Source organism: Pangasianodon hypophthalmus, chromosome 5, assembly GCF_027358585.1.
Source record: "Pangasianodon hypophthalmus isolate fPanHyp1 chromosome 5, fPanHyp1.pri, whole genome shotgun sequence".
Taxonomy (NCBI): domain Eukaryota; kingdom Metazoa; phylum Chordata; class Actinopteri; order Siluriformes; family Pangasiidae; genus Pangasianodon; species Pangasianodon hypophthalmus.
Genome location: NC_069714.1, coordinates 3,106,234 through 3,134,229, shown reverse-complemented (window position 1 = coordinate 3,134,229; position 27,996 = coordinate 3,106,234). Strand labels below are relative to the sequence as shown.

Here is a 27,996-nt window from a genome sequence, read left to right as displayed (position 1 = left end):
CAAGAAAAAGAGACATATAGAAGGCAAACTTTAGTTTTACTTTTTTTTATTGAAGACTATATACATGGTGTTATATGTGCAGTCACTATTTATGCTCTGTTACACGTACTGACGTATAAAAAAAAAACTAATCTAACCCTGAGGAAGGGTAAAATTGTGTGTGTTGGAAAGACAAAAGGCATTTAAAAGATGCTGTTCTGTCGAGCCAGGATGTAGTCATTGTGTTTGTGTTGTTTGCGGCACAGCAGACGCAGGAACACACACACCACCAGCATGAAGAAGCAGGAGGCAACAGGAGCCACCACTAACCACGCCAGCATGGAGTCTGTGATGGGGAGAAAGTACAGTTAAAGTGTGCGCTCTAATATTTCACATGAGAATTAATATTGAAGTTAATATGACAATAAATGCAGTTTGTGATGCTACTGAGAAACTGCAAAGATTTTTCCCGTGTCACAAAACCTTTACCTCTGACTGTAACAAAGCGTTCACACTGGAGACTCCTTCCATAAATGCTAAATAAACATCTCCTTTATTGATTTAATAATTAAATAAATTTTTAATAAGAATAACAGGACTGTTCATATTGTGGTGCTTAGAAGAAGAATATCTGTTTTGATAAAAAAAAAAAAAAAAAGATGTAGGATGTAATTTCAGACAGATATTACAGTACACCTACCTTCCAGTTTAATTTGTATAACAACCTCCTGTTTTCCTGATAAGTTTTGAGCGACACACTTCAGCTTGGCCCTCGTGTCCTCCTCATGCACTTCCAGGAAGAACAGCAGCGCCTCCACACGGCCAGCTGACACCCTGCGAAAAGCCACACGATTAATACCCACTTAATATCTCTCGCTCCCTCGCTCTCCCTCCCTCCCGTCCCTCCTTCTCTCTCTCTCTCTCGCTCTCGCTCTGTTGAGCTACACATGCCTCTCCTGAGATGCCAGTGATCCTGACCCATCCTGATGCACTACTTCTGGTTGGAGTTCTCATCACTTGGAAACTCGCTCACAGCTGCTAAGGATGGACCCACATGGACAGCCTGAAGATACATGACATTACTGTGGATGATACTATTTAAAAACCATGAAGATGGCTTTGGACTTCAACTTCAACAAAATCAACTTCATGTGAAAACTGTAATGAACTTCCTGTTTACGCAATTTTACTTTTTGATCACGTAGTACACAGTTATAGATGGGAATTATTTATGATCGCTCTATCTGGTGTCACCCAGATGAGGATGGGTTCCCTCTTGAGGTTTCGTCTCAGGGAGGTTTCCTCAACACCGTCACCTCTGGCTTGCAAATTCATATATTTAACATTTATATCTTGGATTTATTTATTTCTGTAAAGCTGCTTTGTGACAATGTCCATTGTTTAAAGTGCTATACAAATAAAACTGAACTGAACTGAACTTAATCCAACTTTGGAGGATTACACTACTACATTACTAGCATTGTTCTCCTATTTATATTTTTTAAAACGAAAATAGAGTTAAGTGCATAATGTATGCAGTCCCGCTTCTGAGTTTCTGAATGAAAACTTTGTTCGTGTCATTTAAAATTGTTTTTTCTATTACATACAGCCTTATTAGCCATTAGCAAGATTAAAAGTTTGTGTACACCCTGATCTGCTCTAATTTACTTTTTAATTTGCTGAATCTTATTTATGCCATGTAAATTCAAACAGCCTCTAAAACTGTAATGCTACAGCACACAGAGACATTCTATACAAGTGTGTTTCCAGCTTTGTGGCAACAGTCTGGGGAAGAACCGCATATGGGTGTGATGGTCAAACGTCCACATACTCTATATATACATATTTGTCAAGAGACTTAAAACAGAGAAATTGTTTATGGAAACCATTACAATGAAAACCATAATTTAGAAATGATGAAGTAACATTTGTAAAATATGACTGAGCAAATGTCTTTTTTTTTCCCAAAGAAAGTGTATTCAGACAGCTTTTGTTTTGCAGTTTTAACTAATTACAAGGCAGTGTGTATATATGCTGTTTATTCTGATATAAATGATTAACATTTTAGAGTACAGTTGAAAGTGACACTGTAATATTTGAGAAAATTTAGTTATTGTTTAATTTACTATTATGTGATGAGTGAATGAAGAGGGTTTTGAACTCTCACCTCCTTGCTTCCTGAAATGCTCGGCCACGCAGATAAGAGGTGTCCACCAATTGGCCGTCCACCAGCCAGGTGAGCTCAGTGATGTCGGGTGATCCGTCGCCCACAAACGCCTCACACTGTATCACCAAACTGGAGCCTGAACACAAGCAGCATCAAACACAAACGCAATGAGACAAATACACATCTAAATGTTTATTCTTTTATTACCATTTTTACACAAACACTGCATATGCATGTGCACACATACTACAATGGTCAGATCCATAACTTAGAGCTGTTTTTGAGTCTTTTAGCAAAATACAAAGCAACGTGTTACTTTTACTTTATGATACCCCAGTGCTGTTGAGTTCTCAAATCTGACTGGTCATAAGATGTTCATTAATATTCTATAACCTGTAAGTCTCAGGGTGCCCTCATGTCTGTGTTAGCTTCTGGCTCTCCCTCTTGGTTATGCTGTCATAGCTAGTATTGCCGGAGTCCCTGCTTGCACTGTGCACACAATGTACATTGTCCTTAACCATTACACGACAAGGTCATACCTAATTATCTGTGTTCTCTCCCCCCCTCCCCCTTTCTTTCTCTGTCTGAGCTACACATGCTACTTCTGACATACCAGTGATCCTCACTCCTTCTGCTCTCTGGACATTTATTTAACATTTTTGTCAGTGCTTTCGAAAGGTCAGAGGTAAAGCTGTAGCTAAGTTGTTTTTTTTGCCATGGAAAAGTCTTCAGAAGGCTCAGAAAGAAGGCTCAGAGGCTTCTCGGTGACATGACAAGCTGCATTTTTGTCTTTTAATGTCAAGACAGAGCAAAACAAGGAGGCTGTTGAAGGAATGACAGTTTATAGCTGCTATAAACATAAATCATAACAGGAACTAACTTGTTTTGATGACAGTTCACAACATTAACTTTAAATGTTTCTTATTTAACAAAGAAAAAAAAACTGTAATTGTCAAATTGCTGTGGGACATGCTGCTGTTCGAAAATAATGAATTTTATAATGGTAACAGTGACTCCACTTCACATCAGAACAACCCTGTCACATATTGTTTTCCTATAACAGCATGCCCCAAGTCTTTTATTCCCTGCGTAAAGGATGCATGATTCAAAACTGAGAAAATGCTTTGAGAAATCTTTCTATTAAAATTTATGTGTTCACACAACATTTATTAATTTTTTTTCCAAAAAGAGTATCCTTAACTTTCATAGTTTTTTTTTTTTTTTTTTTTTGGAATGCAGGACTATTCTTATGCTGGACATCAAGTATCGTAATATATTTTTCCATATTACCCAAAATACGTACTGCTTCATTCAGACACTAAAGCGTGTACACGCCTATCACACTGTGCCACCCGATGACTGATAACCGATGTGGACTCATTGTCCTATAGCACCATGAATGATCTTTTATCAATGTAGTGTTTGTTTTCCATACATGATAAAATGAAAGCAGTGCTTGGTTAGTGGTAGTCTTTACGGTTTGTATAAAGTGTGCATCACGTTGTTTTAGCTTGTACCTTATCTGTCTTGTCATTAATTAAAGAGATGAAACTCACCATGACGACTTTCAATCACAGAGCCGTTTACAGGAGTGGTTATGTAAGGGGGCTGTAGGCTGGGAGCTGCAAGGAAACATTCAAAACATTACATATCCACACATTATATACAGCTCAGGGCAAAAGTTTGCACCCCAAGAGGATCTAAAAGCTGTTGGAGGCAGCTATAAAAGTGAATTTGGGTTATTTAGAAGAGTGGCTCTCAAAGTAGGGTGTGTGATTTTTAATTTCGTTACAGTGGTAGAAATTACAACCCACCATTATTAAAGATATTATATTTATCATGGAGTTCTTTAATTATTAGCTGGAATTTATCATCCACATCTCAATAACTCTGAAACATTTCAGCCTATAAATAATGACATCTTGGACCCTACCATGTTCTGGATGGTCAAAGGCTCAGGAATAAACACATAATTTAAATACACACGTTTAAATAATGAGCCTAGTATTTGAATAGTTGGATTATGTTCATGGAACATAAACCTGTACTGAGAGAATCTGTGAAATTTATTTTACAGTTAAAGGCATTAAAGGCTGCAAAAATGACAGAAACCATGATGCAGAAAATGTTTCAATCACTTTCAGAAAGAAGGTGCAAACCTTTGAACTGATCATTTTGTGATACTGGAAGAACATTATTAAGCTCACACTAAATGTCTTATTGCTAAAAATTAAATTTATGTGTTGTCATCATTTTGTACAAAGGCTGAACAAACCCCTTTTCCCAAAACTTTGACTGGTAATGTGTATACATACTACAGTATAAACACACACACACACACACACACATACACACACACACACACACACACACACACACACACACAAGTATATGATCTTAGCTGTCTAACGTCACTCACTTGTCAGAGTAACGTCTTGTGATTTGGTGGTGGGTTCTGTGTGTGACTCGGGTACGCTGGTGACTGGAGCTGAAAAAAAAATGTGTGCAGAAATATTACAAACACACAAAAAATCAATGTGCAGAGAAAATGATTACAATTTATTTTATTCTCCACCATTAATGTCACAGGACAATTGCTGTACTAAAATAACAGTCAATTATTCAGCTGTAAGTAACATACATACTCTGAGTCTCTATGCAGAAGTATAAATAGCACTGTTCTATTAGAAACTGTGAACTGCTATAATATAACATATCACACATTATTCAATTATATTATCATATCAAGGGCTTGGACCCAGATGTGCATTTGGCTGAAAAAAACATAAAAACACTTATAACTACAAACTAAAGCTGTTTAAAGAGATCCAGTTCCTTCATGATGTCTAGTATGTTCAGTTTTATTACCCATTAATAAAGCTTAAAACACTCAACACTGACTGACCAAAGTTTGTTTTGCCTCTTTTGTGATGATTTTCAAATATCACTTCTGCTACCAAGCTCTTAATATATTAAAAACTTTTAATGAGGAAGGTCACAATTTCAACTCAAGGGAAAGTTGCCTCCATTTTTTATACAGACTCAATGACTCAATGGTTTCAAAGCCTGTTGCACAGTACTGTATATATATTAGTGATGAATAATGGAAATTGCATTCATTTCTATTTGATTGTAAACAGTTCTTGATTCCTGTTGTGTAAACAGTAAAGCATTGCCCCAGTCTTATCCATTACGTTGCTATGGTGTAGATGAGTGTGTATATGACTGTGTAATGCTGGAGGTCGTTGTCTTACATAACACTTGTAGTTTCCAGGTCCTGCTAACGTTGTATTGTGCATTGTTGAAAATCACCGTCAGCCAGCAGGTGTACAGGCCCTCGTCCTCTGCAGAAACGTTTCTGATGGTAAGAGCGTTTCCTGATAATATTTCATAATGAGTCCCGTTCATCAACGGGACACCAGCATGAAAACCCTGGACATAACAAAACAACCAGTGTGTTACTGAGCACTGATATACTTGTAGGAAGTTTCTGGATTGTGGTTCAATCCTAGTCTAGACAAACCAACCATATCTTCCTCTTACTAAACAGGTATTCACTCTTCTCCACAAAAACCATACCTTGAACCAGCGTGGACTTTCCAGCCTGTTGAAATGATTTGTGTGTGGACATTCGATGGTCAGGTCCTTGTCTGGCTTTGCAGAAACAGGATGTGACATCATCTCCATGTCTTCTCTTCCTTTCTCATAGATGGTCACAGTGAAGCTTCCAGTAAGGCAGAACGTGTCGCTGCTAAATGGACGACAGACACATATGTGAGAAAAAGAGGCTGTGACATTATTAACACATAGCCAACACAAGTCCAAACGTCTGAGTGCACTGGAGTGTAATGATTATCAAATGTGTGGAAGGATATACACCACGCAAACCGTATGTCTAAATGTTTTATTAAATATCACAATAGGTGTGCAATACAGCACTGTTTAATTCTCGATTCTGATTGGTCAGAAGGTGCTGATCACTTTTCCATAAAAAAGAAAATTAGCTGTAACACTAGTTTAGCTGGCAAATCACAGGTCTATCTTAATGCCCTTGTTCTAACACGTTATCGTTTCTATAGTAACAACACGGACTTGTATGGTGGACGCGCCACATAATCTAAGCATAGAAATGAACTAAAGCTGCTTTGTGACAATGTCCATTGTTAAAAGTGCTATACAAATAAAATTTAATCGAATTGAACAGATTAAAAAAAAAACTTCTTGTTATTTAACAAAGAAAATGTCTAACAGTTGATATGGTGAAGATTTCTGTGAGGAGATTGATGGAAGGAGTCTCCAGTGTCAGCGCTTTGTAACAGTCAGTAAATTGTTCACCATGGGAAAGCCTTCAGGATAGAGGAGAAGAGTCTCCCTGTTCTTTTCCTGTTTTATCATGTAAATGATAAAAAGAACTCACTTGTCTTATGAAAGTTCCACAACATTAAATGCAACTATAAATGTATAAAATCTATGTGTTATCTTTTTGCTGTGGCATAAGAGGAATAAAACATTTTGGGAAGGAAAATAAACAGTAACTGCTTCACACTGTTATTTTCTTATAACAGCACATCATGTGTTATTCCTTACTTAAATAAATTAAAGTCAATTTGAAACTGCAAATAAACTATAAATCACTTGCACAGTCCCGCCTTCATACTTTAGACCACGCCCCCTACCTCAGTCTAATGCTGGTACCGAGTGAAACCAAACTAAGCGCTGGGCTAGAATGTGATTCTGCTTCACTGCGTCACACAGTGTCAGGAAACACAAGGTTTGAAACACTGAACAACTCCATTTCCTTCCTCAGCTCATAGTTTGTTGTCACTCAATGACAGCATCTGAGGTAACAGTGTTACCCAAAGTTTTGAGAAATTGTTCAGAGAATTATTTCAGATGAAAATAAAGTTCTAAATTTTCTAAAATAATTTTCTAAAATAAAGTTCTAAATGTTATTAATATAGCCAATTGTGCTTGGAGACTAATGTGTGATGAGTTACACATTCAGTTACATACTTCCCAAACTTCCAGCTAAAATCTTCTCTTAGCTGTTAGCTACATTAGCCTCATAGCACCAGTGTTAAACAAAAAAAAAAAGCACAGTTCGAACAATAAACATGTCTTTGTTTAAATTAGTGAAGAATTACGTGCTTCTGTCAAAACCTAAAATGTGATAAATCAGTATTAGAGTTAGATAAATGAGGGTTCTGGACTTGGACATATTTATATAAAAACATCTGAGTAAAGGTTAAATTATCAGTCTTTCAGGTACGTTTTCTGAGATTACCTTAACACATAGGTGTACGTTCCCGAGTCTGAGGGCAGAGAAGGGAGGAGCCAGAGGGCCCGACCCTTCTGCACAACCCTGTGACCCTGGTTTCTGAGGTCATGATGCTTGCTGTGGAACAACTGGAATGTGGAGCTGTTGTCTACAGGCAGTTTCCTGTACCAAATGTTAGCTTCCAGAGTCGGGAATGTGATGGCCATAGCTTCTCCCTGAGCGTGGAAATCCTCAAGCTCTTCACCAATCACCTCACAACCAGCTAGAAAAATCACAAGCGTCTATAAGTTTTGGGATAACAATGTGGACATATAAGCAATTCATTAAATGTCACAGGACACAGGAACATACATAAAAAGTGCTTTTTTTTAAAAAAAAATCTGGTTGTGAAAGTATGCCAATATGATGGTGCTATTATCTGTATCTTTTTAGTCCTCAAAATATCTGTGCTTTAAACCAGAAGTGGGTGTGAGCCGAACCGGAAGAGGTTTTTGTTTGTTCATTCGTTCTTTTTTTTTTTTTTAATCAAACCCTACCACTATGCCTTCTGATACACTGAGAAAAAGGAAGGAATAAAAAGTCATTTCATTCAACTCCTGAACCTCTACAATGCTTAGAGTTAATTGACTCGAGCTCATCATCGGTCTCAACCAGATGCCCTGTGGAACTTTCTGGAAAGCTTTCTATCTAATGTGACTGATTAAGCTAGGAAACTGCTTTTCAAAACAACAAAGTCCAAAATCAAAAACTGTTTATAGTTGACATCATAATATAGCATTTTCTGTAACATTTTATGTATCACAATATAAGATTTTAATATTATAGCATAGCCATCTAATAATATTTTCAGATTTACTTCAGAAGTTGTTAAATTCTACACGAATTCTTAATTAGAACTGTTCACTTGACTTTTCACATGCCATCAGAATTTACTACAAAGTTGGACGCAGTGCTGCTGCCAGTCAAACTGGGGTCCTTTAAGCAGCATTTTATTGTAATATTCGGAAGATTTATCTGGAAGATTTTTTTTGTTTTAATAATGATGGAGAATGTTGATTTAGGAATGATGCGTGCAATAAATGTACAAGTTAATATTTTAGATTTAAAAATTATGCACTCCCTTTGTAAATGAACATTGTCCTTGTCATGCCCTTAGCAAGTACTAAGTAAGAATGTTGTACAAAAGTATGAGACTATGAAACCTTTCTAGCAATATTTCTTTAAAAAAATAAATAAATTAAGACAAAAAATACTGAACCTACAACATGTATCTTTATTTGTTTAAAATACGTCATCTCTGTCCAGTCCTTATCTCATCATCTGTTCCTGTTATGTGCTAACATTGTTCACTGGCATAGATGACAACATAACAAAACAATCTTTGTCCAGATGCAGTGTGTCAGGGTCTCCCACAGAGTCTCCCACAAAAAAAAAACAAAAAAAACAAACAAAAAAAAACCAGATAAACTAAAAATGCAAGAATATAAAATCTGTTCTAGCACTTTCTCGAACATACCCGAACCCTGGAGTAAAGGTGTGTGTTAAGGAACGAGAAGGTTTTTTGAGTCTGCTCTGTAGGGTGAATGTTGAGAACATGCTGAACTGTTTTTTCTACGTAAGCAATGCCTTTACTCATTCATTTATCTACAGTAACTGTTTAAACGCTTCAATGGAAACTGCTTTGTAATATTTGAGCTGTTTGTGTGAATAGTGTGTCATTTGTTTGACACTCAGCTGTGTGCAGGAGGCAGATGGAGACAAGCAGCTATCTGGATACATGGAAAGAAATCTTACTGAATCACAGACACAGCACATTAAAAATTAATGCTTACTGTATTTATCAATGCACATTTATAATGCCTTCTAGATTTAGTCTAACAATTCAATATATTTTATGAAATGAAATGCAAAGTTATTTTGTTAAATTAAGGTAGAGTAAGAGTTCATTAAACAGTTTCATTATTAAGCAAAGAAGAACAATCACTGGTCATAATAAAGGAAGCGTTGTCTGGTTTAGCAAAAATGGCAGTGAACCATTCGGCAGCCTGATGGATGAGCCGAGCCAAATGAAATTCAAATGAGCGCATTCACTGAAAAGAGCCATGATTGCCTTCAGTAGTGTGCGGGACTGTCTGTTTTATCCCACCTGTTCCCACATAAAGTTTGACCAATCCCATCTACAACTTCAGCTATTTTTGCTGATATTTTCTAATTAAATAATAGGTAATAAATAACCACAGAGACCTCAACCAGGATAAAGCAGTTACAGAGAGTGAACGAACAAATGAGCGAAGTCTAATTTACATAAGATGCAGTAAAACTAAGTTATTATTAGTGGAATAGTCATCAACGTCTTAATGACAAAAGTCAATTGTATGTTGTTAATGCAAGTCAATCCACTAAGATTGAAAGAGTCACAATTTCAGTTCTCTTAAATGTTCTTCACACTAAAGTATCTTATGACAGCTGATCGTCTGTAACGCTCCTACAATCTGTAAGTCTTATGCTTATAGAAAGACAGTGCTTTTAAATGCTCCCTAATCATTTAGATTTGAAACAAATCATAGTACTATATCACGCTTTTACCATGAATTCATATTTACTAGTGCTGTATTTTTTTTTTGTAATTTGCATAAAGAAAGAAATATTAGAACATATTCAGTAATTTTAATGAACTATTTCAGCATTACTTCCACTTTCTTTAAATGCTTCTTTTTGTTTGTACCACACCACATTTTCTGTACAATACTGCACTTAATTCTGATTATTTTGAGTTACAGTACACGGAAATAAAACTGTGACACAGTCAGCAAAAAAATGGCAGTAATCTTGATGAAAATATAAGTGAAGGTGTTGTAAATGCATGTCGCAGTGCAGAGTGAGCACCACATCCAACACGCTCCCCTGTTAATGACCATGGCCTGTCTTTATCCCACTCAGCTTCAGTCTGCTTCACCTGCCTGCCTGTGTCTGTGTCTTTATACTGGCTCCCGCAGGATCCAATCCCTGATACAGACCTCTACACTGCAGTGTTATATGTCATTCAACGGTGAAGACAGTGGTTTTAAGTTAGTTTGCTGAATCTTGCTGTTTTGAAGCCCAAAATACAAATGAATACAGGAATGGGCAGAAACCATGGAGCTGATTTTCCCCTGAATTCAGAGGCAGGGATTCTGCTGAGACCGGATTTTCTTCATCTGGGACAGATCCCAGAGAGTGACAAACTTCACCTATTACTTTAACTATTATTAAACGCATAGATGAGGGGGAAAGAAACAGCACACTTATTTTCCACTCACACTACCTTTCAGGGGCACTGCACCAGCAGGGGCAAGTCCACAGTGCAGGATAAGCCACACGCTGAAACCTATGGCACACTGGGTGAAGAACAGAGCAGACATGAGCAGAACAACTAAATATACAATCACAAGCACAAAACTTAAATAGAGCTTAGATATAGAAAAATATCAGCTCATATCTCATCATCTACATCAGGGTTTCACACAATTTGCAGCCGGCTGCCCCTTTAACAGTAAAATGAATCCCACAGACCCTCTCAGTGCAGATTTATTTTTAACATTATATAAATGTGAGAAATAATATTTTGTCTATTTATTAGAGGTATAGAGATTTTTATTCCTGAACTTTCCACCAGCTGAACACATTAGCTTTGAACACACTGATTTAAAAATTAAACACATGAACACATTGATTTAAAAATTAAACACAGACAGGAATAAAATGAAAGTTTGAAGCTGGTTCAGCACTTACTAGCTTTTAAGTTTTGGTCTTAAGAATTTCCTTCTGAGAAAACGCTCAATACTGAAGTTTACTACTAAAACACACTGTAAACAGAATTTTATTCCTGAAAATATTCAATATTGATATTATTTCAATGAGTACAATAATATTTTGTCTATTTATTAGAGCTATAGAGATTTTTATTGCTGAACACATTAGGGTCTGCTGCGGTTTGGATTAAAAGCATTCAATACACTTGAGGAAATATAATAGCTTTGATAAAAATCTAACAACATATAAAAATATCACTAACCGTCTGGCTATGCTTTATGGATCACTGGACGTCCCCTGACCTCAGTTTTTTTTTTTTTTTTTTGAGAAACACTGATTTAAAGAAAAGTATAATAAGAGCACAAGACCAGGAGTTATTCATATCTCTAATGCACATCATGCGCAGGCTCTCATTAACTTTCTGGAATAGATCATGGGAGGAAAAAACCTAAATTATTATTAGTGTAATAATCCTAATAAACCAAAGTCAATTGTATGTTGTTAATGCAAGTCAATCTACTAATATCGAAAGAGTCACACTTTCAGTTCTCTGAAAATGTTCTTCACACTAAAGTATCTTATGACAGCTGATCGTCTGTAATGCTCCTACAATCTGTAAGTCATATGTTTACAGAAAGACAGTGCTTTTAAATGACAGTGCTCCCTAATCATTTAGATTTGAAACAAATCCTTTTACTACATCACGCTTTTACCATGAATTCAGATTTACTGTATGGTTTTAAATGTAGTCTACATAAAAAAATATTAGTGATATTACTAGACAGGATTAACAGAAACGTTAACTCAAACAGTTAACCGTTATTATGTACAACAAAATCATCTGAAAGCCTTAATGATTCAGTGTTCAGTAATTTCTCTTAACTATTTCAGCATTACTTGCAATTTTTTAAAATGCTTCTTCTTGTTTGTACTGCACCACATTTTCTGTACAATACTGCACTTATTCCTACATTAATTCTAAATGTGTTAAGTGACAGTTCAGGATGATAAAGCTCTGACAGAGTCGGTAAATAACCGGCAGTAATCTTGATCAAAATGAACTTAAATAGTTTATATAACGATTCTGTGTCTAGCATTAAAGAACAAATATAGAATATTTGAGGACATTCATACATCTGCTCTCTCTTACACACATGCACACACACAAACAAAGGTTCCCAAATTTCCTCTCGGAGATCAATAAAGTACATTTAATTTATCATTCTCACCTGGATTTTGAAGGTCATCATGGTGAAGGTAAGGATTAGACTGAAAAAGTGGTGACAGAGCACTTGAGGGAGAGAGAGAGAGAGTGATGAAGACATGCCTAGATATAGGCACATATGATGAAGGAGGAGACTGAAGCCGTGAGCAGTTCCCCTTTTCCTCTTCTTTAGATGCGTATACTGTGTAGGTGGCAGTTGGGGAAACCTTCGACTGTGAGCTCTTTTAAGGTTCCTCACATGAGCTTGGAAATTCCTGAGCTTTCCATGACACATACAGATAAACACACACACACACACACACATATTTCATGACACATGGGTGAAGAACAGAGTGTACATGAGCGGTGTCAGAGTCTACAGGAAAAAACAAGATATCAGAATTGTTCTGCACCTTGACGTTAAAAAGCACACTGATCAATTTCAGCAGAACTGATGCAAACAAACAATTCTGATAAAGATAAAAATAAACTTATTTTAAAGAAGATTCTGATTAACATAAAATAAAAATCCTGAAAATTTAGCATCAACACTCATGTACTTTGCACTCATGCAAAATGGTCTTACAAAACCAATGCAACTGCTGGCTGAAAGAACTGCTTCCGTAAAATCCCTGAATGGCCTTTTTGGGGGAAATTTTACTATTATTTAATATTTATATATAGATGACATTAGGACACACATACAAACACACTCACAAAATGCTTAACAAAGCAATGTTAGAGATATTTGTAATTAAGTAATAGAGCTTATGTAATGAAGTAATATGTAACAGAGCTTAATTTAAAAATGAAACACACGAATAGAATTTGTGAAGCTAGTTTGAAGCTTAATAGCATTTTTCATAAAGTCTACCTTCTGAGAAAATGCTCCATGCTAATGTTTATTACTAAAATACACTAGAATAGAAATTTATTAATAAAAACTTTTAATATTTATATGACCCATTTACAGCATAACAATGACCCAAAAATTCACGGCAAAACACCATTTACATTTTAAGTTTTAAAGAATATATTATCAAATAAGATTTTTTGATTTTAGGAGTTCTTGGTAGTGGACAGAATTTTTATTTATTTATTTATTTATTTATTTATTTTTCACCTGAATTCTGCTGTGCAACGACATTTGGATATTCAATTAAAAGGTCCTTTAAAAGACTGACCACATGGGGGAAACTATTATAAAAAAAAATAACTAAAGCATTAAACACCAAAAGAATAAATAAGACAGAAAATTCCTTAAATTACCTTAGGAGTTTATTTTCAAAGAAAAAATGACATATTGTGTGGACACACGCCCATATAGTATTTGTTTCCTGAACATCCCATTCCAGATTTATTCCCTCTTTACTGTTATAATAAGCTCCACTCTTCTGGGAAGGCTTTCCACTAGATGTTGGAGCGTGGCTGTGGGGATTTGTGTTCATTCAGCTACAAGAGCATTAGTGAGATCAGGCACTGATGTTGGTGAGGAGGTCTGGGGTTCAGTCGGTGTTCCAGTTCATCCCAAAGGTGTTGAGTGGGGTTGAGGTCAGGGCTCTGTGCAGGACACTCGAGTTCTTCCACTCCAACCTTCACACACCATGTCTTCATGGAGCTCGCTTTGTGCACAGGGGCATCGTCATGCTGGAGCAGGTTTCAGCCTCTTAGTTCCAGTGAAGGGAAATATTAAAGCTACAGCATACAAAGACATTATAGACTATTGTGTGCTTCAGACTTTGTGGCAAGTTGGCCAATTTGTCATTTGGAAGAACCACATACGGGTGTGATGGTCAGGTGTCCACAAACTTTTGGCCAGACAAATTGTGTGTGTGTGTGTGTGTGTGTGTGTGTGTGTGCCAAAAGTTTTGGGACGTCTGCCTTTACATGCACATGAACTTTAATGACATCCCATTCTTAATCTGTAGGGTTTAATATGGAGTTGTCCCACCCTTTGCAGCTATTACAGCTTCAACTCTTCTGGGAAGGCTGTCCACAAGGTTTAGGAGTGTGTTTATGGGAATTTTTGACCATTCTTCTAGAAGCGCATTGGTGAGGTCAGGCCATGTTGGATGAGAAGGCCTGGCTCTAATTCATCCCAAAGGTGTTCTATCGGGTTCAGGTCAGGATTCTGTGCAGGCCAGTCAAGTTCATCCACACCAGACTGTCATCCATGTCTTTATGGACCTTGCTTTGTGCACTGGTGCACAGTCATGTTGGAAGAGGAAGGGGCCCGCTCCAAACTGTTCCCACAAGGTTGGGAGCATGAAATTGCCCAAAATGTCTTGGTATGCTGAAGCATTAAGAGTTCCTTTCACTGGAACTAAGGGGCCAAGCCCAACTCCTGAAAAACAACCCCACACCATAATTCCTCCTCCACCAAATTTCACACTTGGCACAATGCAGTCAGGCAAGTACCGTTCTCCTGGCAACCTCCGAACCCAGACTCGTCCATCAGACTGCCAGACAGAGAAGCACGATTTGTCACTCCAGAGAACGCGTCTCCACTGCTCTAGAGTCCAGTGGCGGCGTGCTTTACACCACTGCATCCGACGCTTTGCACTGCACTTGGTGATGTAAGGCTTGGATGCAGCTGCTCGGCCATGGAAACCCATTCCATGAAGCTCTCCACGCAATGCTCTTGAGCTAATCTGAAGGCCACACAAAGTTTGGAGGTCTGTAGCTATTGACTCTGCAGAAAGTTGGCGACTTCTGCGCACTGTGCGCCTCAGCATATGCTAACCACACTCTGTGATTTTACGTGGCCTACCACTTCGTGGCTGAGTTGCTGTTGTTCCCAATTGCTTCCACTTTGTTATAATACCACTAACAGTTGACGTGGAATATTTAGTAGTGAGGAAATTTCACAAATGGACTTATTGCTCAGGTGGCAACCTATCACGGTACCACGCTTGAATTCACTGAGCTCCTGAGAGCGACCCATTCTTTCACAAATGTTTGTAGAAGCAGTCTGCATGCCTAGGTGCTTGATTTTATACACCGGTGGCCATGGAAGTGATTGGAACACCTGAATTCAATGATTTGGAGGGGTGTCCCAATACTTTTGGCAATATAGTGTATATAAACACTATATAAATATATATAATATAAAAGTATTATTTGTATAAACCTGAGCACGTGTGTGAAAAACGTGACTGCTTACATGCAGGAATTGCATTACACAAGCAAAATGACTAAGAAGCTCAAGTTCAGCGTACATGAATAAAGCAGCGGAAACACTGTAAAGCAGCACCGTGTAAGCATTGCTGACAGTAGGTCAGAGAGGTGAGTCAGTGCGGGGGGCCTCCTCAACATGCTCTTCATAATCTGCAACACACTAGGATTTTTTTTTTTTTTTTTTTTTTTTTTAGGTCTTTTAGGAACATACATCTTATATACACACACAAAATACATGAATAAAATACACACATCAATTCATATAAAACAGTGATGCAACTTTTTAGCATGTGAAAGCAAATGAGTCTGACAATATTATTATATCAGAGCACACACAGGAACAAACGCTCGTCCGTGCAGACACACACGCACACAATTGCACTTTGTGGGAATTCTTCCACAAGTTTCTTGTGGCATCCTGTATACGAGTGACTGTCATTGGTGTCATCAAGATGAAAATTCTCACTCTCACTCTCACACACACACACACACACACACACACACACACACACAACAGGAACTCCCAAGACGTTGTGACACAAATGACGGAAACAAGTAACAAGTGCTCAAGCTTGGTTGTTACGGAAACAAGACATAATTTAAAAAAAAAAAAATGCATCAACAAGAACAGTCAGCATTTCATCTCACGTCTGATGCAACTCAACCACTAGATTTACTTCATTTTCAAACAAAAAATACTGAAGCATCTAAAATATTTTCAACAAAAACTGGTACAACTTTATAATTGGCTACATTTTTATATTTAAGAGCAAAACAAAAATCTTTGTTTCTTACTAACTCACTATTTATTTTTTATTTATATTAATTAGATCAGAGGACAGCAGCAAGATGTCACAAAATGTAATGAGCCGCTTTTAGACTCTCAGTAAACTGAGTTGAGTTTACTCAGCCTGGAAGAGAAACCAATGGGATTTTAAAAAACTTTACAACTTGACGTTTTGTTGCAAAGATGCGAGTCTGAGAGATACGACTCCACAACCAACAGCTGGTTTTATTCCACCAAAAATGAGTACAAATATGACAAATGCTATCTGTCATATAATGAGATAATCTCATTCAATCTTCAAGTCCAAAAATGTGTAATTACTGACAGAAATCAGGAGGGACATTAATACAGAGCACACAGAGTAGCAGAAAAATAGTCACTATCAGGCGTATTCTGAGTTTTCTCAAGTCTTATGCGGATTTCTCAAACATGTACAACAAACTGATTTATCTTAGTTTTAAATAATGTATTATCAAATTGTTTGATTTTAGAAGTTCTTGGTAGTGGACAGATTTTATTTTATTTATTTATTTTTTTTTATATTGTCTGAATTCTGCTGTGCAACGACATTTGGATATTCAAAAAAAAAAAATAAAGAGGAAGCCAGTGATGGCCCCAGGAAAATTTCCACTCAGTACATCACCCTCAACATGACAACTAAAGCATTAAACACCTTAAAAGAAATAATAACACAGAAGATTCCTTAAATTACCTTAGGAGTTTATTTTCAAAGAAAAAACAAAGGACCATCAGGAAAATGCAGGACTTCCTGCCACACACAGAGAGGACGAACGATACAGTGCCACGACTGAAACACAGACATCCAGATCAGCCGGGAACGTTTCTGAAACGTCATTATTCATATCGGTCTGCATTATTAGCCTTAAACAACTGAGAAGAGAAACACGGACAAAAAAAAGTCAATACAAAAAAAAAGCTAAGAGTTCTGTAAGCGAAAACATAAATAAAATGAACATTAGTGTAGCTCATCGTTTGCCTCTGTAAACATTTTCCTCAACAGGTGAACATTATATTAAGTGAGCACTATATTATGACTGCACTATATCGCTGTAGAGACTGAAAATAAAGTTAGAGAAAATGTCTATAGTTAAGCTTCTTAACTATATCTAGAACTGGAGCACTCAAAGCTCTTAAAAACAGAAAACAACAGAAAAAGTTTGCATTTCACGTAGTGGTTCCTTAACATCAGTTCTTAAGTTTCTCCATTTTGTCATTATAGCACAACTGATTTTATTTTCTAATGCAAACACCACAAGCGGTAATCTTTACGCATGAAGCTGAAAGGAAATCAAAACAACTTGAACAATAATTAATACTTATTAGCATTAAATAAAATTATACAAACAATCAAATAAAAGCACCTAACAAAAAATATGGTGGTGAATAGTGTGTGTGTGTGTGTGTGTGTGTGTGTGTGTGAGTGTGTGTAGGAGCATAATTGTAAAACTGAAGGGAAAAGACAAGGTAAATATGAAAAAAAAAAATGTTCGTGACAATGGACCCAAGTAAACCCACGGTGTTAGCCTTCATTAAGTAAATACAGCGCGCACACACACACGCGCCCCAAAGAAAAGTGCTAGCTGTAAGATCTGCTTAATTCATGTGTCCAACCCGAAGGACTGAAACTCAAAGAACAAAGAAAAATGTATAAACCACATATTAGTGTTTACCACGTGGAGTAACAGCAGTTGTGTTGTTTTTAAAGACAGTCTTTTTAAGAAATGACAAAGTGTTGGCAAAGTGTAAAGCCTTAAACTTAATAAGGGCCAATGTGAAAGAGGTCTACAGAGAGAAGAGCAATGAAACACAGTATTGGGATTTGTGTGTGTGTATTGTGAGATTGCTCTCCTCAGAGTCACATATACACCGAGCTGTACGGCTGAGATGCCTTCAGTAACATATAGCACTGTGTGTGTTACTCTCTAAAGGAACACATTTAATATCAACAAGCGGCAGGTCATCTGACAGGAACCCACAGAGAAGGCGGAGAAAATCACACTGATCATGCTGAAGGTATGTAACACTGAGGAGGTAAAGGTGAAAATGAAACCCTTACAGTCTGGATTTTTTTGAAATTGAACACTCTTCATGTTGTGAAGAGATGAAGCTGAACATAAAGGACTGCGTACGACGGCAAACAACTCCAAAGTCACGTACAATAGACTCAGACAGGCTCAGTTTGTTATTGTTACTCTGTTAAACATTGTAAAAGGAAGAAAAAAAAAACAGCGTGGAGTCATGCCTTTCAACTTTAAGCACAAGAACAGTATTTTCACACTACATTCCCACTTAGTGCATCATATATTTGGAAAAATTCTAAAATCAAAAGTTGGGGGGAAAAAAAACCAAAATGTCACCCACCTAATTAATGAGCAGAACCGTCCAGTGTCAGATGTGTTCTGCAGCACAAGATGTGACTAAATTCAAAATCTTAGGAGGCCCGAACATTTCGATGTATCTGACACGTGCTCACACACGACTGGGGTGACACATCTCTACTTCCTTTTGATTTCATATCACGTATTCACAGCAGGTACACATCATTCACACAGTCTAACTAGAGGCGAGAGAGAGCCAGAGATCCAACGCTCACCTGTCAGGTGAGAGGGAAGCGGCAGGGCCATTCTAATTAATATGCAAAAATCCATGCTTGTTGCTCTCTCTGCCTTTTAGAAAAATTAGGGTGGCAACTTAGCCTTCAGTGAAAGAAAAAAAAATTACTGGGAACAGTGAGAACGTGCGAGCCTTAAAATCACAGGTAGAAGATTACAAGAATCCACATATTTAGTGAATAATAATAATAATGATGATACTAATAATAATAATAGCATTAAAATATTCTTTCATGGTCCATCTCCGTCCTAGACACATCCCACACATACCTGTCCATAATCTAAATACACTTCACTTTCCCGGGACCTACTGAACACACACACACACACACACACACACACACACACACACACACACACACACACACACACACACGCTCAATTTTACCTTCCATCCTGAAACTCTCACGTATTCCCTAGCAGTTATACGGCGTCCGCCCACATTCTACCACTTGGTCAGTCAGGGATTTCTACAGAAAGAAAACATTTACACAGGCTAGCAATAATACTGTAAGATCAAGCCTTTCGCCCAAGACCTCCTCTCTTACACACGATTGTTTTTTTCTTCATCTAAGTTGAAATTTCTATACAGTCTCAGTCTGGTTTACGACAGCAGGTGAGAGTCGTTTAACTTAATGTGGTTTCTGCTCATCACACTGAGGATCTCTGGTTGTACTTTAGATGTGTGGTGGTTGTAGGTTTTCCCGACGCTGTCATCATGTAAAAAGGGATTCGTCATTCCAGGCTGAGTGGGAGTGTTTACCAGCTGAGTAAGGACGTGCGTCCTAGTGTCATGAAGTAGACCTGGCTGGAACCTCCAGAACGCACTGATGCAAAGAAAACCTGGGAGTAAATAAACAATGATTAGTACATACTTACTAAACTCACTGTTCTACAAATTCTTCATTATGAGATGGAGAATGAAGCCTTGCGTTCATGTTTCAGCTGCAACATACACAATCCCTGAGGAAATTGAGCAAAAATAATTGTTCAACAAGCTGAGATGTCTTAAAACTGCTACTGTAGTCTTAGCTTTCAAACCCTGTGCATGTGTGTGTGTGTGTGTGTGTGTGTGTGAGTGTGTGTGAGAGAGAGAGAGAGAGAGAGAGACAGACAGAGAAAGAGAGAATGAATCTCACCTTGTCATTACGTTCACAAAGGAACTTAAGCCTCTGAGCTCTCTTATGCATGAAAACTCCATCCAGGTGGCCGGTCTCTACAGACCGAATCTCGATGGCCTTTTCTCCCCAGCCCATGATCTGGTTGGAGCGAATGTATGCTAAAAAAACAAATGAGAAAAAAAGAAAATGCTTCCACTTTTCGTGTTCAAAGTTTTGACACTATATATATGTATATTTTTGCAAAAAAAAAAAAACACTCAATCAATGTAATCAAAAACACCACATCAGCACAATGAGAAGTCCATCTAAAGGGCTACCTTGCAAAAATGTGTGTGTGTCACATACCCACTGAGGTAGGCATCTCTCCCCACTGTAGCACTACGTCCTTCGTGATGCGACCATAGGTGTTGACGTACACGCCCTCATCCTCGTAACACACAAGTAACTCGATGCCGTCTGTGTTTGGCAGAATGATTATGGCATGCGACTGAATACTGGTCTGGATCTAAACACCAGGCAAGAGATTGAGTGCGAGAGTCAGAATGTATGCGAATGCATGTATAGACATAAATACGGTTAGGTCCGGAAGTATTTGGACAATGACAGTTTTTGTGATTTTGCCTTTATACACCACCACAATGGATTTGAAATAAAACAATCGAGATGTGGTTTGCACCTTGTTGTAAACCCTCTGTATTTAAATTCATGAAGGCGTCTCTTGATTGTAGATTTTGACAATGATACGCCTACCTTCTCCAGAGAATTCTTGACTTCTGTTGATGTTGTGAAGGGGTTTTTCTTCACCAAGGAAAGGATTCTGCGATCATCCACTTTAGTGGTTTTCCGTGGTCTTCCAGGCCTTTCGATGTTGTTGAGCTCATCAGTGCGTTCTTTCTTTTTAAGAATGTACCCAACTGTTGATTTGGCCACACCTAAGGTTTTTGCTATCTCTCTTATAGATTTATGTTGTTTTTTCAGCCTAATGATGGCCTCCTTCACTTGCATTGAGATCTCCTTGGACTTCACATTGGTAGCTCCAGTCGAACAGCTGCCAAATGCCAACTCAATACCTGATATCAACTCCAGACCTTTTATCTGCTTCATTTATCTTGAAGTAATGAGGGAATGGACCGCACCCGGTCAATTAACTTCTTGTCAGTCAATTGTCCAAATACCTTAGAGCCCCTGAAAATGGAAGTACTTAATGGTCCTAAATGGTAAATGCCATATTTTTGTGGAACCTCTTAAAATAAAGCCTACACTTCGATCATATCTTGATTGTTTTATTTCAAATCCATTGTGGTGGTGTATAAAGGCAAAATCACAAAAACTCTGTCATTGTCCAAATACTTCCGGACCTTACTGTGTATTAAACACTATTAATTATTATTGCTTTTGCTCTAGCACGTACATGAGTGGGCAGGTAGATGTCATACACAGCTCCGGAGTCCACGTCTACAGCATGGAACCCTGAGCAGGACCCGTAGATGACCTTTAACCTCTGACCTTCCTCTACTGTCAGGTCCACCAGGAGGGGCTTGTGTACCAGGTCACCAAATGACTGAGATAAAAGGGTTTTATTATAAATATAGGTCAGAGCACTAATTTAAGTAAATAACTCGGGTATATACCGATCGGCCATAACATTAAAACCACTGACAGGTGAAGTGAAAATCATTGATCTCTTTACAACGACACCTGCCAAGGGGTGGGATATATTAGGCACTAAACAAACATGGGCAAGTATAAGGATCTGAGCGACTTTGATAAGGGCCAAATTGTGATGGCTAGGCGACTGGGTCAGAGCATCTCCAAAACAGCAGGTATTGTGGGGTGTTCCCGGTATGCAGTGGTTAGTACCTAGCAAAAGTGATCCAAGTAAGGACAACTGGTGAACCAGCAACAGGGTCATGGGTGCCCAAGGCTCACTGATGCGTGTGGGGAGAGAAGGTTAACCCGTCTGGTCCGATCCCACAGAAGAGCTACTGTAGCACAGACTGCTGAAAAAGTTAATGCTGGCTCTGATAGAAAGGTGTCAGAACACACAGAGCATCACAGCTTGCTGCGTATGGGGCTGCGTAGCTGCAGACCGGTCAGAGTGCCCATGCTGACCCCTGTGCACTGCCTAAAGTGCCTATAATGGGCACGTGAGCATCAGAACTGGAGCATGGAGCAATGGAAGAAGGTGGCCTGGTCTGATGAATCATGTTTTCTTTTACATCATGTGGAAGGCCGGGTGTGTTTGTGCGTCGCTTGCCTGGGGAAGAGATGGCACCAGGATGCACTATGGGAAGAAGGCAAGCCAGCAGAGGCAGTGTGATGCTCTGAGCAATGTTCTGTTGGGAAACCTTGGGTCCTGGCATTCATGTGGATGTTCCTTTGACACGTACCACCTACCTAAACATTGTTGCAGACCAAGAACACCTTTTCATGGCAACAATATACCCTAATGGCAGTGGCCTAGTTCAGAAGGATAATGCGCCCTGCCACACTGCAAAAATGGTTCAGGAATAGTTTGAGGAACAAAGAGTTCAAATTCCCCAGATCTCAATCCGATTGAGCATCTGTGGGATGTGCTGAACAAACAAGCCCGATCCATGGAGGCCCCACCTCACAACTTACAGGACTTAAAGGATCTGCTGCTGTCTTGGTGCCAGATACCACACACACCTTCAGAGGTCTTGTGGAGTCCATGACTCAATGGATCAGAGCTTTTTTGGTAGTACAAGGAGGACCTACACAATATTAGGCAGGTGGTTTTAATGTTATGGCTGATCAAATTGTTCCCAGGTAATAAAACAGAAAAAGAAATATTTAAAAAAAGTTCATTTTGTTCTAAGAGTTAAATGACTTTAAGGCCAAATTAATCCTACTGACCTTGAAAGCCATAAACTTATGGTAGGGCTTTGGAGCCCAGGCGTACACTTCCACAGAGTTCTTCAGTGCAAGGACCAGGAACTTGATCCTCTCATATTTCACTGAAAATTGGAAGTGAAAGAGGGACATAATTCAGTGTAAAGGTGACAGACCAGCTGACATGCTATGAAATACATTTATGTGACTGTATCATATATTCAGACATATTACATTAAAAAAGCTTTTCTGACAGAATGTTTAATGTGCAAAAAGTCTGCTATTAATCTACTTCTGTGAACTGGGGTTTGACTAATAATAATAATAATAATAATAATAATAATAATAATAAAACACCTGTCAACTCATACTTCTGTAAAATACCTCTTAACACAAAAGCAGCTAAAGTTAGCTGGCCTGCTAAATGGTAGCAAGAACACCAGTCATTGTTAAACTATTCAAATGCCTGTTCACTTGCCAACAGGTGTTAGCATAAACCCAGGGTTATGTGGCTTGTTCGGCTAAAATCAGTGTTTTCCCTGCACATAGCCTATACTCAAAAACAACTTGAATATAATAATATTGCTTATAAAACAGTAACTATGTTAAACAAACATCAATTTATTGAGTTCTCCATTCAACATCTCAGAATTAACTGTAGGTCAAAGAATGTGACCAAAAGATAGCGTAATGCTAATCAGTAACAGTTTCTTGTTACCAGCGATACCTGCAACACCATAAAAGCTCGTTCAGCTGCCTCAGCGTGTTTAGAACTGATCTCTTAACTCTGGAGGGTTCATCATCTGAAGAGAAAGGGGGAACATACCAACTTTGTAGTGGACACACCCCTCCAGATCCCCTACGGTGGTCCATCCCTGCTTCTTCTCCACCTCCGGGTCATTGTGGAGAATCTTATTCCTCAGCCAGGACAAGTAGTACACCCGCAACTTATTCTTTTTCCCTGAGCCAAGGTATAGAAGGAAAAGAAAATGACTCGGTGAAAAGCAGTAATAAGCAGATGTGCAATGATGTAAAACTAAGGCAAAATTTGAACCAAGGATTTTCTACTGCAGGACTGGAACACTGGACGCTGCTAGTCAATTCACCCCGATTCAATAAAAAGTTGAAGACAACTGATTAGCCAGCAATTATCCACATTTAATTTAGGGCAACAATTTGGGAACAATTTATTGCACAGGTACAGTAACTGAGACGTTGTTACTGAATTATAAAAAAAATAAAAAAATAAAAAAATAAAAAAAAGGTTAACACTTTTTACATAAACTAATCCAAGCTAATTACATCTATTAATTGGGGCCACATTCACAAAGAATCCTACAGAAAAAGGAGCTCCTGCTGGCACTAAAAGCAGATTCTAAATCTGTGAAAATGTAGTGCTATATAAGTAAAATTAAATTGAATTGAATATATCTAACCCTAAAGCCAAAAATATGTGACTGCTTCAGATGCTAAATTTGTCTTTCATTTGCCCATCATAAAAGAACTGTCGCACATCGTTTCTTTATAATGCCTAACCATTTCTCGTAACAATCTGGTCATGAGGTGCCAGCTCTAATCAGTACTTTAAAGTCAGCACTTTGTGACTTATGTAATGGAATCAGTTTGTGTGTGTAAAATGACACGCTGCAGCGTGCATGAGTGTGACAAGGTTTACGCAATTTCCTTAGATGCTGGGAAGCTGTAATATTCTTTAGCAACTCTTCCCTATTACCACAAAGAGTGTGACAAAAAAACAGAAACAAAGTTTCATCTTCTTTCTCAAGTGTATTTATGTACTGGCATACACACACACAGATTGCAGGACTGCACAAACAAAGGAAAATACTGACAAGTGCTTCTTTTCCTAGAACACAAGGCACACTACCATGTCCTGCTACTAAACTGCTGGAGAAAAACTTAAATTCATTCTTTAATGAGCTTGAGCTTTAATCAACCAGCAGAAATAGGTAAGACAATGAAAAAGGCACCTGATATAGTCACCAGCACATTTAAGCCCTCCAGGACGTCCATTTGCTGAAAGCGTCTGCGGTTGATGAGGGGATAGACCTTCCCTTGACCACTACGATCAAGCAGCATCAGACCACTCTCCGTCCCGACCAGCAGATTCACACCTGGAAAATAGAATGGAAAATAAGCTATCTTACATGTTACGAATTCAACTAAATTCAAAATAGATCTTTACAGTGTTACACCAACTGACAAAGGGATCAGTCAGATCAGACTACATCACAAATCAAGCTACTAATCAAATAATATCAATATTTATAATTTCAGCTGGTGTTTGGCTACCTGGCTAGTTTGCCTCCAAATACATACCTACAGAAAGAAATCCATTTATGCACACACACAAATAAAAAATAAATAAAAAACCAAATAGTCTTATTACTGGTGCTGTTTGAGAGCTTATTCACAAAGGATGATTTTAAGCAGGATGGATGTCTGCTTCACACTACTGTGCATGTGAGAACACAATATTCACCCCACAGAGCAGCACACAAGATCTCCGAGTTGAACCTCTTCTTGTACTTGCGGATCTCCGGCGTGTCACTCTGCGGCCGAGTGTTGACTGGATTTACATTCACCACAGAGCCCTTGCGTGACGCATCCTGCCTCAGTGCCTCCTGCAGCCTTGCATCATTCCCATAACCTACAAAACCAAAAGGTCAAAGGTCACATGAACATGAACACAGCTCATGCTGCACATCAGTGCTATTAACAAACCATTGACAGGAAAGAATAAGTACATCTGCATGAAGAAGTATGCATTATACTCTTTCTTTAATTTTTGTTTACAGAGAAACGACTCCATGTTCTTTGGAGATTTATAATGTGTTTGTTCTGTCTGCTGCATTTCAGGGCAACTGATGCTGAGGACTGTTGCAGCAGTGTCCATTATCAGCAGTAAAATTTCATCATATTCAGATGAAATATATTGTCAAATTTTTTGATATTTTGCTAGGAGATAGTGGTATACGAAATAAGCACCAGGTCCAATTTGTCTAAATCCATCGCACATGGTTCACAGGATCATTATTTTAAAATCTTACAGTAAAATTTCATGGTTATTTTTTTGATATGCTTTATGCTTTTATATTCATTTATGAGATTTTTGAGACATATTGAGAATGAGGAGATAATGGTGTAAGAAACTAAGAATTGAGCATAAAAATGTGATATTAGCAGGCTTCACGCTTCTCATTTCATCTACAGCACAAAATGGTAACTACAGGACCTTTTTAGTATTTCTTGTTATAATGTAATGTTTTTCTCATAATAACACAATCTTTTTTCTCATACAAACGCATATATTGCTCATAATAACACGATATTTTCCTTTATACAACAGTTAGCTCCAGTCCACTAATTTGATTGGTCGAACAGCATTCCAAGAGTGCTTATATTTAGTATAACCGTAGCTGGGATGTGGCTTCTTCGGGCTCCATTTCTGCTAGCGGAGGAAACATAAACCGAACATTTGGCCATGTTGTGTCCAAAATATCCCTTACTCAATATTAATTTCTTGTTTACAGAACTGTTGTATAAAAGCAATATCGCACTCAACCTGTGGGCTCGTGCCGATGGCCAAATCACAGCCACGCCAATATTCAGTATAACTGCACTCTTGCTCGTGCAATAGTGCTTAAGTAACAGCACAATATTTTCACATAATAATGCATTATTTTTCTCATGCCAAAAATAACAGAGAAGAAAAAGTTAGGCACAAATTGGTCTGGCATGTCCTGTCAGAGTTTGAGATGAGAATAGTGTTGCAGTCTTCAGGAACACTATTGTCTGCATTGGGCAAATGGAGATTTTAGAAATTAAAAATTTTAAGACCTGACTTTAAAAGAGGTATTACACATATTTTACTTGTTTTATATCGAATCAAACGTTTAAATTTTTTAGCATCATGAATCAAGGTTTTGGTTAATTTAATTACATACATATATATTGCTTTGTTTAGACAGCTCATATCAGCTTCAGTTTTATTTCCAGCATGATCCTGCACACGTCTGCTTCTCCTATTCCTCAGTGAAAAATGAGCGTCACAGTGACTCAACTCACCCACGTTGTTGAGAGCGCTGCCGGTGGACGGAGAGATCTGGAGCAGGCGCGGGTCGATGAAAGGAGTGAAGGAGGAGGAGGACTTGTGCTTCTGCATTGTGGCAGACTGTGACTGCACATGACGAAATAGTGAAAAATAGATAAAAGCATAGTAAAATGCCTTGTGTGTTTGTGTGTTTGTAAACTTCCATTTCAGTTCTCCTGTCAGAGATGGTGCGCAACATATTACTGTGTGCATGTGCACATACAAGGTCACATAGTGATCCGTGGTGCAGTATTCTCTATAATTATTAGTGCTCACACATTAATCTTTCCCTTCCTGTGTGCACGTTGGACTACATAAACAAGATATGAAGTTATCTGCTTCGCAGCTTGTGACCACAGTAGGAATTACAGGTCTCTTGTCCCCAGTGGTGCCCTTTTCTGGTATATTAGGTGTGGCCATTAACCTTCAGTCAGTTGTCCCTCGCAAGCATTACTACTCTGCACTTAGCTAGTCACCATTCTTGCAGGGTTTTTCTCTGCAGTGTTGGTGGCCTTTTTAGTAAGCAGTTTGTATTCACCATACAGTGAGCGGCACATACTACACACATCAAGTCAAGCGGCTTTATTGTCATTTCAACCATATACAGCTAGTTAGTACACAGTGAAACGAAACAACGTTCCTCCAGGACCAAGGTGCTAAATAAAACAAACACAGAACTACAGGAGACTACATATATTTACAAGTGCACAGTGCAAACATGTGCAGACTGCACAAGACAGTACAGAACTACCAAAACAAGACATTGGGCACAGTACGTTACAGTGCAGCACCGACTAGTCCACTGTTCTAGTAGAAAGTGCATCACATGAGCAGGATACCTGCTAATTCAAATCTTGTTTTGCAGTGGGAATTCCCTCCAAAAGAGCATCCATT

The 27,996-nt window shown here is 38.2% G+C and overlaps 2 protein-coding genes across 11 annotated transcripts in view; both read right to left on the bottom strand.

The window, feature by feature from the left end:
• Window positions 1-37: 37 nt before the first annotated feature.
• On the bottom strand, window positions 38-12,744 carry LOC113544560 (interleukin-1 receptor type 2). Its single transcript, XM_026943407.3, has 10 exons — window positions 12,446-12,744; window positions 10,729-10,801; window positions 7,431-7,686; window positions 5,726-5,897; window positions 5,401-5,578; window positions 4,566-4,634; window positions 3,703-3,768; window positions 2,147-2,282; window positions 680-813; window positions 38-325 (listed from the first exon to the last, which is right to left on the bottom strand). The coding sequence occupies exons 1-10, from the start codon at window positions 12,713-12,715 to the stop codon at window positions 183-185; spliced, it is 1,497 nt and encodes a 498-aa protein (XP_026799208.2). The 5' UTR covers window positions 12,716-12,744; the 3' UTR covers window positions 38-182.
• A 4,343-nt stretch (window positions 12,745-17,087) lies between these two features.
• Window positions 17,088-27,996, bottom strand: part of LOC113545120 (mitogen-activated protein kinase kinase kinase kinase 4) — a 64,271-nt gene continuing 53,362 nt past the window's right edge. For all 10 annotated transcript variants that reach the window (XM_053233814.1, XM_053233815.1, XM_053233816.1 and 7 more), the window contains 9 exons: window positions 27,078-27,189; window positions 25,492-25,659; window positions 24,980-25,123; window positions 23,818-23,952; window positions 23,016-23,116; window positions 21,550-21,699; window positions 20,484-20,643; window positions 20,157-20,296; window positions 17,088-19,860 (listed from right to left, as the gene is read on the bottom strand). In XM_053233814.1, coding sequence (XP_053089789.1) covers window positions 19,777-19,860; window positions 20,157-20,296; window positions 20,484-20,643; window positions 21,550-21,699; window positions 23,016-23,116; window positions 23,818-23,952; window positions 24,980-25,123; window positions 25,492-25,659; window positions 27,078-27,189 — 1,194 coding nt within the window. In that variant the 3' untranslated portion in view covers window positions 17,088-19,776. The remainder of the gene's footprint in view (window positions 19,861-20,156; window positions 20,297-20,483; window positions 20,644-21,549; window positions 21,700-23,015; window positions 23,117-23,817; window positions 23,953-24,979; window positions 25,124-25,491; window positions 25,660-27,077; window positions 27,190-27,996) is intronic.

Coding starts and splice junctions, on each gene's coding strand:
- LOC113544560 (XM_026943407.3), bottom strand. CDS start 12,715: ATGTGTCATGGAAAGCTCAGGAATTTCCAAGCTCATGTGAGGAACCTT. Junction 5,898..7,430: donor ACGTACACCTATGTGTTAAG/GTAATCTCAGAA, acceptor TCGTCCATTTAG/CAGCGACACGTTCTGCCTTA. Junction 814..2,146: donor GCATTTCAGGAAGCAAGGAG/GTGAGAGTTCAA, acceptor GGCTTTTCGCAG/GGTGTCAGCTGGCCGTGTGG.